Source organism: Oncorhynchus tshawytscha, linkage group LG02 (assembly GCF_018296145.1).
Source record: "Oncorhynchus tshawytscha isolate Ot180627B linkage group LG02, Otsh_v2.0, whole genome shotgun sequence".
NCBI classification, from domain to species: Eukaryota; Metazoa; Chordata; class Actinopteri; order Salmoniformes; family Salmonidae; genus Oncorhynchus; species Oncorhynchus tshawytscha.
In genome coordinates this window covers 55,585,803-55,598,000 of record NC_056430.1, presented here as the reverse complement: position 1 = coordinate 55,598,000, position 12,198 = coordinate 55,585,803, and the positions used below count along the sequence as shown (strand labels likewise).

The window sequence follows — 12,198 nt, the reverse complement described above, 5'->3', positions numbered from 1 at the left end:
TGCTCATGGGTAACGTTGCTTCGAGGGTGGCTGTTGTTGTGTTCCTGGTTCGAGCCCAGGGAGGAGCGAGGAGAGGGACGGAAGCTATACTGTTACACTGGCAATACTAAAGTGCCAATAAGAACATCCAATAGTCAAAGGTTAATGAAATACAAAATGGAATAGAGGCCTATAATTCCTATAATAACTTCAACCTAAAACTTCTTACCTGGGAATATTGAAGACTCATGTTAAAAGGAACCACCAGCTTTCATATGTTCTCATGTTCTGAGCAAGGAACTTAAACGTTAGCTTTCTCACATAGCACATATTGCACTTTTACTTTCTTCTCCAACACTTTGTTTTTGCATTATTTAAACCAAATTGAACATGTTTCATTATTTACTTGAGGCTAAATTGATTTTATTGATGTATTATATTAAGTTAAAATAAGTGTTAATTCAGTATTGTTGTAATTGTCATTATTACAAATAAATAATCGGTATCAGCTTTTTTTTGGTCCTCCAATCTGTATCGGCGTTGAAAAATCATAATCGGTCGATCTCTACTCAAGTTACTCAGCTATCTCACAGGGTATTTGGGCTTTCCTGGTGCTCTTGAGGACCATAGTCCACGGTGACAGCAGTGGCTACAGGCAGAAATCACTGATTTCCACCACTTTTCCCTTTTCATCCACCGCGCTAACAAGCGCTAACATGCTCCAACAGATTTGATTTTGTGTTTAAGGTGTCGCCCTTCACCAACCTCTCTCTCAGCAAGCTCAAAGGACCTCTGACGTGATGTCCAAACTACACGAGCTCATTCGGACTAAAACCGAGAGATTCCTAAACAAGCTCCTGTGCTGCAAACAGCACGAGGGACCCCTTCATCCCAGTCTTTCTCAAATTTAAAGCAGTAAGCTCTCAACGTGGACTTCAAAGTCTAATGAAATCTCTCAAGATCACCTTGACACTTTGGGTGGTCGTCACTAGAGGGGCAATGGGTTGAAGCCATCTGTTGTATAGCACTTGCAGGAAGACTTTTGACATGAAATTCGAACCCTGGTTCGATTGCACTACCCATGGAAGGTTAAAACGTTGAACAGATTTTCACCCGGGCCTTAACAATGCTGGGAGACGTGATCTTCCTGAGTGGAATGGCCTCAGGGAAATGAGTTGCAAGCACACATGGTGGTTTTGGGGAAATGACCAACACAGTCCACCAGAACCCTGCTGAAAGGTTTGTCAGAAGCAGGAATAGGCTACAACGATGTATCTGTCTGCCTATAGAAAGCTGATGGGATCCTCTTTTTAATAGAGGCCATCAAAACTGTTTTCTCACACAATTGCACATGGCCTATAAAATTGTTGCGCAACATGAGCTCATGGGCTCTCGTGAAGTGACGGATTTAATTTCCGATTGCATTGATGTCAGAGTGATTAGAGGGACAATAGATCGCTGAGTACCATGCCATTAGTGACTGGCAAGTTTGGTAGGCTACTCAGCGGTATCAGAGTGCAGTTTTGGAGAAGCTTAGTTACCGTGAATATGCGGTCACGTGGATTTTTTTGTTGTTGAATTTTACCCCCTTTTCTCCCCAATTTCATGGTATCCAATTGTTAGTAGTTACTATCTTGTCTCATCGCTACAACTCCCGTACGGGCTCGGGAAAGACGAAGGTCAAAAGCCATGCGTCCTCCGAAACACAACCCAACCAAGCCGCACTGCTTCTTAACACAGATCACATCCAACCCGGAAGCCAGCCACACCAATGTGTCGGAGGAAACACCGTGCACCTGGCGACCTGGTTAGCGGGCACTGCGCCCGGCCTGCCACAGGAGTCGCTAGTGCGTGATGATACAAGAATATCCCTTCCAGCCTAACCCGGATGACTCTAGGCCAATTGTGCGTTGCCCCATGGACCTCCCGGTCGCGTCCGGCTGTGACAGAGCCTGTGCGCGAACCCAGAGGCTCTGGTGGCACAGGGTCACGTGGAATTTGACAGCGTGACGCATGAAACATTCACGGCAATTTAGCTAGCTAGCTTGCTATTGCTAGCTAATTTGTCCTGGGATATAAACACGGTTGTTATTTTACCTGAAATGCACAAGGTCAATTTATTTATTTTGCGACGCAAGTGGTGTGGTCAGCATGTAACACTAAGATCATATTTTAGAACCTAACTAGCCATGTTGGCAATAGAACAAGCTTTCAAATAAAGCCCACCTGACCCAGATTGCAATTTATAAAATGGGACGTTTTTGGATTGTGTAAACAGTAATTGTATAATGGCGGTGATGCAGTGTTATGTTCAAAACAAAAAACAACTACAAGTGTACTCTAGTTCCTTAACGAGACAGCTAGGAGTGCTCAAAGTAGCACCTTATTGTTAAAGACTACTTTGAATTATAAAAGTGCATTGAAATGACTTAGGAACTGCGGACTTTGGAGAGGTGTGTGGCCACTTGGAGACACTAATTAGTCTTCACTCAAACCCTTGTCATTGTTTTGTATTATGTTGCACCTACCCAACATTTTCCAGGATTATTCTTATTACTGAATGTGTCCCAAGGTTTTTCAGATTTCGTTATCAACAAATACGGCGACAAGTACAGTAAATGTAGAATGCACAAACAATCTTAAGTGTAATGTCTGGATTTAGTCTGGAGTCAGGTGAAATGTTATGGGGAAATGATTAGACCAAAGTTGAGAACATGGTCTCTAAACTGTTCCCTTTCAATTGCTGCCATGCTTATGCATTTCATATTTCTTCTTTAAGAAACGTTTCAATTTAGCCCTATCCATATAGGCCAATTCCCACAAGTGTAAAGGGTTAAAGCATATAAGCATTTTTACATGCTTTTGTAACTATACTGAACAAAAATTCTACATGCAAAAATGTCTGATTCTACTGAGTTGCAGCTCATATAAGGAAATCAGTTGATTGAAATAAATTCATTAGGCCATAATCTACGGATTTCACATGACCAGGAATACAGATATGCATCTGTTGGTCACATATACACTACATGACCAAAAGTATGTGGACACTTGAACATCTCCAAAATCATGGGCATTAATATGGAGTTGGTCCCACCTTTGCTGCTATAACAGCCTCCACTCTTCTGGGAAGGATTTCCACTATATGTTGGAAAATTGCTGCAGGGACTTGCTTCCATGCAGCCACGAGAGAATTAGTGAGGCTGGGCAATGATGTTGGGTGTTTAGGCCTGGCTCGCTGTCGGCATTCCTTTTCATCCCAAAGGTGTTCGATGGGCTTGAGGTCAGGGCTCTGTGCAGGCCAGTCAAGCTCTTCCACACCGAACTCGACAAACCATTTCTGTATGGACCTCGCTTTATGCACGGGGGCATTGTCATGCTGAAACAAGTAAGGGCCTTCCCCTTTTGCCACAACGTTGGAATCACAGAATTGTCTAGAATGTCATTGTATGCGGTTGTCTTAGTTCCAGTGAAGGGAAATCTTAAAGGGCCTAAATCATGAAAAACAGCCCCAGAACGTTATAGCTCCTCCACCAAACTTTACAGTTGGCACTATGCAGGTAGCTTTATCCTGGCATCCACCAAACCCAGCTTCGTCCATCAGACTGCCAGATGGTGAAGCGTGATTCATCACTCCAGAGAATGCGTTTCCACTGCTCCAGAGTCCAATGGCAGCGAGCTTTACACCACTCCAGTTGATGCTTGGCGTTGCACATGACAGTTATTGTGCTGACGTTGCTTGCCGACGCAGTTTGGAACTCGGTAGAGAGTGTTGCAACTGAGGACATACGGATTTTACACGCTACAGCACTTGGAGGTCCTGTTCTGTGAGCTTGTGTGGTCTACCACTTCGCAGCTGAGCTGCTGTTGCGCCATGATGTTTACACTTCACAATAACAGTACTTAGTTGACCGGGCAGCTCTAGCAAGGCAGACATTTTACAAACTGACTTGTTGGAAAGGTGTCATCCTATGACGGTGCCATGTTGAAAATATATGAGCTCTTCAGTCAGGCCATTCTACTGTCAATGTTTGTCTATGGAGATTGCATGGCTGTGTGCTCGATTTTGTTCACCTGTCAGCAACGGGTGTGGCTGAAATGGCGGCATCCACAAATTTGTATACAGTGTAAGATATATATATATATGTGTACCTTAAAAAGAAAATAGGGGTGTGGATCAGAAAACCAGTCAGTATCTGGTGTTACCATTTGCCTCATGATGATTTTGGCCTGTGGAATGTTGTCCCACTCAATGTCTGTGCGAAGTGGCTGGATATTGGCGGGAACAGGAACACGCCGATCCAAAGCATCCCATACATGCTCAATGGGTGACATGTCTGGTGAGTATGTAGGCAATGGAAGAACTGGGACATTTTCTTATTTCAAGAATTGTGTACGAAGAATTGTGTACGACATGGGGCCGTGCATTATCATGCTGAAACATGAGGTGATGGCGGTGGATGAATGGCACAACAAGTGGGCCTCAGGATCTCATCCCGGTATCTCTGTGCGTTCAAATTGCCATCGATAAAATGCAATTGTGTTCGTTGTCCGTAGTTTATGCCTGCCCATACCATAACCCCACCGCCACTATGGGGCACTCTTAACAACATTGACACCAGTAAACCCACATGACGCCACACACGTAGTTTACTGACAAATTCTCTAAAACAAAGTCTCTGGCGATGCGTGAGAGGGTGGAAGAATGACATCATGGGGACAATCTTTTTACATGAGTAGAGGCATACTGCTGTGGTTTTACAGTACAGGTCCTGCCCTTGATGGTTGAACCTGTTTCGCCATTTTAAATCTGATAAGCTACTCCTGGGCCATTCATGACAACTTCCCCATGTTGAGTGAGTGAGTCACAGCCATATAAACCTGGGTTGTGTTCAGTAGTCATGAAACAGAATAACAAGGTTTAAAACGGGGAGATACTATGTGAAATTAAGCACACCAATCCGCTTTACAACCTGGCATACATAGGCTTTGCGAACGTTTCAAGTTTGGAGAAGCAGATGGTGCCCTGTGGCAGGAACTGGTTCTGGGGCAGGGATTCATGCTCAAGTGTTTCAAAATAAAATGTACACATGCATGTTATTCACTAATTTCACCCAAACTGCTCACGAGCGTCTACGTAGCCAGGTGCTAAAATAGAACTTGGTTCTATTTTTGATGCGCTGCAAGTCCCACCTCTTCCATCTCCTCATTGGTTTTTAGGAGGATATACCCAAGTGGGTGATTTGAAAGATTAACTTAAGTCCACACTCCAGTCCAGTTGGTGGTGGTGGTAATGCACCTTAAAGTTGGTTGCCAACCGTCATAAAGTCCGACGCAGACGACTGAAGGAGGAGAGATTACTAGAAACGAACTCTGTTTTCCCTTTTATCTGTGAATTAATTGTCGAAATAGAGGACCTTGTGCATTTCAGGTAAAATAACGCGAGGGTCCGGTTTGGTCAGCATTGTTAGACTTTCATGTGGCAATTCAGAGAAACGGATCATTATTTTGATGCGCATAGAATGGAGTTGAGTGGATTCGCGTGGGAGTTCTGCGGCAAATTTTATTGATAATTGCCCAGGGTATGACATGCCATCTTGTGATCATAAACATTGACACTGTATATGGCAATAGTTTTATGTGAAGTGCACATTTTGATACATTTGGGGTGTTTGGCTTGGTTGTATGAGATCAAATCTGTATTCATTAAATTCCTCAATGTCTACGTTGAGTCCTCCTTAATTTACAGCATTTACCCCAATCAGACAACAAAACATTTGCAAAAGTTCCCCAATTAGCTGGAGGGATGGAGGCAACTTCTTGTTGCGCGCAGTGCTCAAGTTCGGAACGGCTGTCAGTCAAAACCCATACAGCTCTGTGAAGAGAAGATGAGCTCTGCTGTTATTTATATCATGTTATTGTACAGCCACTGTGTTCCAATTTAGGCACTTACCTGTGTTCAAATCTGCTATTATCAAACAGTATACGGTACAAGTGTAAAGGGTTCATGGAAATGTATTGGTTTAATAGAAGTGTGTTTATGAAACGTTTGTTCCAGTTAACTTTGCAGGATCATCACCAACATACTCTTGAAAGTCCCCATGTGAATACAATCACACTCCAGCTGTCAATATGGCACTCTACTATTTATTGAAAAAAGCCTATGTTTTCATTGGACATTATTCACTGAAACATCATGCAAGAATAAATATTGTCAACTTCCATCACGGCTGAAGATCTGGATCGAAAATCTGAATACACACCCAAGGTTTCACCAAGCCCAAGCATTTTGGGAACAACCGGGATATAGGTTTCTGATCAGGACGGTATTATCCAAGGTACACTGTCTGAGCACCACTCTCTGGGACTTACATATATGCTCTCTTTTTCATCTCTCTCCATTTCCACCATTTGCTCTCTCTCTCTTTTTCTCTCCCTGTTTAAAATCCCTCACATCCCCAACACAAGACCCAGCCATAAATAAACATGGGCAGCTGACTATATCTCTTCTCTGGAGAGTGCAATCCATCCCAGTGCCTTAACCCTGATTTACCTTCATGGCTCTCAGATAAAGTGTGTCCCCCCAATGACAACCTATTCCATTATGATTGTGTAGCAGCACATCATGGATTAGCAACCAGCACAGTTTTCTGTATAGGCTATACATTCTTCCAGCCAGCATGGCACAGCAAAAGGCTCTTCGCAATGGGAGATCCCTGTTGACTACTGGCAAGGGAATGGTTTTCTAGTTTTTTTTTATCCTTCTGAATGACAAGAGAATGGGTGCAATCTCATTCATCAGCTGACAACAGTTAACATTTATCTTTGTGACTGATGTTTGGATTTAGGGCGTGCTGCATCTACATCCCAAATGGCACCCTATTCCCTACTTGATGCACTACTTTTGACGAGAGTCCTATGGGCCCTGGTCAAAAGCAGTGCACAATTATAATGGAGAAGTTCGCTCATCTTTGCTAAATTTTGGTTACTTCACCAAAATTCCAAGGTTCTCCAGAGTTCCATCTCCCAGAGGAGTTGATGTGCGGTGTTATTGGCTATGCATGGTATCTCAAGCCCTTCATACTTCTGCTCAGGATCATGTCCTCTAGAAAGACAGGGGTTATATGTGTGTGTGAAGGGAATAAATGTCAGCCGTCGAAGCCTGAAACAAGGTTCTAAAGACTGTTGACATCTAGTGGAAGCCGTAGGAAGTGCAATCGGACCAAATTTTACACTGTATATTGTATTTTTTTCTCAGGTTTTTGCTTGCCATATGAGTTCTGTTATACTCACAGACGTCATTCAAACTGTTATAGAAACTTCAGTGTTTTCTATCCAAATCTACTAATAATATGCATATCTTAGCTTCTGGACTGAGTAGCAGGCAGTTTACTCTGGACACCTTCTTCATCCAAGCTACTCAATACTGCCCCCCAGCGATAAGAAGTTAAGAACAAGTTCTTATTTACAATGACGGCTTAGGAACAGTGGGTTAACTGCCTTGTTCAGGGGAAGAACGACAGATTTTTACCTTGTCAGCTCGGAGATTTGATCTAGCAACCTTTCGGTTACTGGCCCAACGTTCTAACTACTAGGCTACTTAACGCATTTGAACTGATTCCAGAAACCGACCCAAAAAGCTGGCTATATTATATATAAGTATAAAATATATGGATGAGCAGTGAGTCTTAAGATTGTAAAGAATAGATAGTGACGTATACAGTATATACATATGAGATGAGCAATGTGAGATACGTAAACATTAAAGTGGCCAATGATATCAAGTCTGTAGATAGGCAGCCACCTCTGTGCTATTGCTGGTTGTTTAACAATCTGATGGCCTTGAGATTGAAAAACAGCTTCTACCTCTTTCCCAGCTTTGATGCACCTGTACCGACCTCGCCATCTGGATGGAAGCGCGGTGAACAGGCAGTGACTCGGGGTGGTTATTGTCCTTGATCTTTTTTGACCTTCTGTGACATCGGGTGCTGTAGGTGTCCTGGGGGGCAGGTAGTTTTCCCCCAGTGATACATTGTGCAGACCACACCACCCTCTGGAGAGCCCTGCGGTTGTGGGCGGTGCAGTTGCCGTGCCAGGCGGTGATACAGCCCAACAGATGCTCTCAATTCTGGACCTGTAAAAGTTAGAGAGGGTTTTCAGTGACGAGCCACATTTTTTCAGCCTCCTGAGGTTGAAGAGGCGCTGTTGCGCCTTCTTCACCACACTGTCTGTGTGCGTGGACCATTTCAGTTTGTTTGTTTGATATGTACACTGAGGAACTTTCCACCTTCTCCACTGCTGTCCCCATCGATGTGGATAGGGGGGTGCTCCCTTTGCTGTTTCCTGAAGTCCACGATCATCTCGTTTTGTTGACGTTGAGTGAGTTTTTTGTTTTCCTGACACCATACTCCCTCCATACTCCTCCCTGTAGTGTAGTAGTGAGGCGACCCCCTTTGTCGACGTCTTCTTGCTAAGTGAATAGGGCTGTGACGGTTATGGAATTTTGGATGATGGCCAGCCCAAATGACTGCGGTCTCTATAATAAGTTGCTGCCATAGAAATAGATGGAATAGAAGGTGCATCCCCATTCAAATCAATGGTGGCATAATGGTTGAATTGGTGGCCATTGTGAGTGTAACCATAGGAACAAAGCAGAAGGTAAAAGCAGGAAGTGTACCCATCAATATGTGCTGTGATTTGATGATTCACCTCAACTGACATTACAAAAAATGCTTTCCATCGCGTGAGCCACATCGGTTAACATAATTTGAATGAACATTCTACATTATCATGGAAATTATTGCATCACAATACCAGGAATCCATTGCAAGTGTACCCATGAGTTTACCAGTCAAATTGCCAAGGTACCAAACCTGATCTATTCATTTTATTTCTGTGTGTGCTGCTGCATTGTGGGGGGTGAATGCAACAAGTGTAGACCTTAACCTTTCTGGTGCAGGCATTCCGCTAGCGACCCACCTCGACAACAACCGGTGAAATTGCGGAGCCCGAAATTCAAAATACATAAATAGAAATATTTAAGATTCATTGAAATACAAATGTCATACATCAAAATAAAGCTTAACTTCTTGTTAATCTAGCCGCTGTGTCAGATTTCAAAAAGGCTTTACAGCGAAAGCACACCATGCGATTATCTGAGGACAGCGCCCCGCATACAAAAGCATGAAAAACATTTTTCAACCAGGCAGGTGCGCCACGAAATTCAGAAATAGCGATATAATAAATGCCTTACCTTTTGAAGATCATCTTCTGTTGCCACTCCAAAAGGTCCCAGCTACATCATAAATGGTCCTTTTGTTCGATAATGTCCTTCTTTATATCCCCAAAAACTCTGTTTAGAATCAAACCTCAGGTACCCTAATGCGTAAATAAACAATAAAATTTAAGACGGAGAATCTTTATTGTCTTTACCGGAGATAAACAACAAAGAATGTGCTCTCATCCACGTGCATGAAAACACTACAGCCAAAATGGGAGCCACTTAAAAAAAGCAGCAGTGTACAAAACAAATGGGGGGGGTCATCAATGTAATAGTCCGGTGGTCATTTCATTAATTGTTCAGCAGTCTTATGGCTTGTGTGTAGAAGTTGTTAAGGAGACTTTGGTCCTAGACTTGATGCTCTGGTGCCGTGACTGGAGTCTCTGACAATTGTATGGGCTTTCCTCTGACACCGCCTATTATATAGGTCATGGATTACAGGAAGCTTGGCCCCAGTGATGTACTGGGCCGTACGCACTACCCTCTGTTGCGCTGAGCAGTTGCCATACCGGGTGGTGATGCAACCTGTCAGAATACTCTCGATGATACGAATAATATAGATGAGAGCTCTCTTGGTAGATAGTGTGGTCTATAGCTTATCATAAGGTACTGCAATCTCAGGTACTCTAGTAGTGGATTCAGTTAGCATATTGTGTGTGTGTGTTATACTGTGTAGATGTGTTATGTAATTGGTAAGTGCATGTGTGTTTGTTAGGCATTATAGGTGTGTGTTTGAGGTATTAAGGTGTGTGTGTGTGTGCACGCGTCAGACAACTGTATGTGGAACCTCTTTCCATGGCAGCTGAACTGAGATGAGTAGGCAGGCACACACCCCTTGTTGTCTCTTTAAAGACCCCTGCATACCACACACAGCATTCTTCAACACACACACAGCCTTCAGGCTGCACGCTGTTGGCCTTCACTCTGGCCCAGTGAACCCAAATACCAGTGTCCACCACCTCTTGACAGGCTTGCAGCATGCGTCTCCCCAGAGAGCACGCTGACATAACAGCTGAGGAGGAGAGGAGGCTGTAACGACGCTGATGTGGTAACGTCTTTATTTAGACCTCTACACCCGCCGGGAAATATCAATGTTATACTTCCATCTAGTGGTTAAAGTATGTTATGGCAGCCACTCTACTATATGGCCAGCCTCTTTTTACAGTTCTTCAATTGTGGTCTGAATTTTACTTTAAAGGTTTGGGGGAAATAAGACTGCAATTAGAAAGGGAAGGAAAGTTGGTCTTAAAATATTTGTATATTATTCAATAAGTTGTGAGGACAGATTGGCCCCCCTCCCAACAGATGTGTTTCGGGCATGGGGCATTGTTTTCTATCCTGGGTTTGTTGACTTGCTATAGCAGCCCACTGGCTTTGTGTACCTGTCTTGTAGCCCTCTGCTTTGCCTGACATCTTTGGTTCCCCTCCTATGCTTCATCAGGGAAGGATGAGGTGCGCGGGCAGTTGGACAGCGCCCTGCAGGATGTGAACGTACGGTATGCTGTGCTGGAGGAGACTGAGAAGAGGGCCGCGTGCCGTGCGCTCATCGAGGAGAGGGGCCGCTACTGCTCCTTTGTCAGCATGCTCAAACCCGTGCTGGTGAGTAGCATCACACTGTTCTTCTCCCTAAATTCCCTTTCCCCTCTGTTTCGCTCACTCAATTGTGTTCGGACCGCTCCCTCTACACACGCGTGCTGAGTGCGCACACAAGCTCCCGTTAAGGCCTACAGAAATAAATGCCTATAAAAACGTATTTGATGGGATAGATGAGCTAAATTCCTTGCCAAAAGATGACAGTTTTATCACAATTCAAAGTTGACTGAAGTAGGGAAATCCAACAACGAACTGCAGTTTTGGAATAATTGTGCCATCTATATTCTGCTTAGGCTACTTTGCGGTTGTCACTAGTTACCACCGCCATAAAGTCCAAATAGATTTTTTTAAGGTGAGGGTTAGGCATAAGGTTAGCAGTGTGGTTAAGGGTCAGTTTCAAAAAAAAATTTTTTTTAGAAAAATTATAGAAATAGGCAGGGTTTATAACTGTGGCTGTGGTAACTCGTGATGACCCTACTTTGAACTGCTAGCGCCATTTAGAATTGGTTAGCCTAGGCCAGGTTCTCCCAACAGGTCAATCGCGACCTACCAGTAGCTCGCAGACCACCTATGAGTAGCTCGTCAAACAATTCTGAAAGTACATGCAATTTTCACGTTTTCCACCACAAAACTGTCATGGACAAATCTCATAAGTATCAGACACCACAAGCTCCCAGCTACTATCTAATCAACGCAACATTGACATTATCACAACCCTGTTAAGTTTGGCTTTTTAAGCCAATAGTGGCTAACACTATCTGTCAATTATCTGCAATATTGCTCCTGTCTGTGTGGTGTGCACGTTTTTCCATTACTCCGTGTGTAGCCAGTTGATTTGATAAGTGTTTTGGGTTGACAGAGATACTTTCCCCAAAACCTAATTTAAATGTTAACTGCAAAGATGGCTTACCTGGCAGAAGTATATCATTCATAACTAATTGGCAAACTTTGCCATGAAATGAGCAGCAGCAGTACAAAACCATCACTAGACCGGCCCAGTTACTCACTAGATGCATATTTGAAGCTGCAATATGTAACTTTTTGGGCAACCCCACAACATTCACATACACAGTGAGTTATTAAAGATCTATCATTCTCATTGAAAGCAAGTCTAAGAAGCAGTAGATCTGTTCTGTAAACTCTATTTCTATGCTTCCAATTTTAAATTTTAGACTCAGCAAAAAAATAAACCCTCTTTCAGAACCCTGTCTTTCGATGATACTTTGTAAAAATACGGCAACAACAACTGCCCGAGTTACACAAGGAATGCACAATCCCTCCATCAGTGCTCAGACTGTCCGCAATAGGCTGAGAAAGACTGGACTGAGGGCTTGTAGGCCTGTTGT

The 12,198-nt window shown here is 43.5% G+C and overlaps 1 protein-coding gene across 2 annotated transcripts in view; it reads left to right on the top strand.

Moving 5' to 3' along the window:
- Nucleotides 1–12,198, top strand: part of mtss1 (MTSS I-BAR domain containing 1) — a 122,586-nt gene that overhangs the window by 86,878 nt on the left and 23,510 nt on the right. For both annotated transcript variants that reach the window (XM_024444790.2, XM_024444781.2), the window contains one exon: nucleotides 10,701–10,858. In XM_024444790.2, coding sequence (XP_024300558.1) covers nucleotides 10,701–10,858 — 158 coding nt within the window. The remainder of the gene's footprint in view (nucleotides 1–10,700; nucleotides 10,859–12,198) is intronic.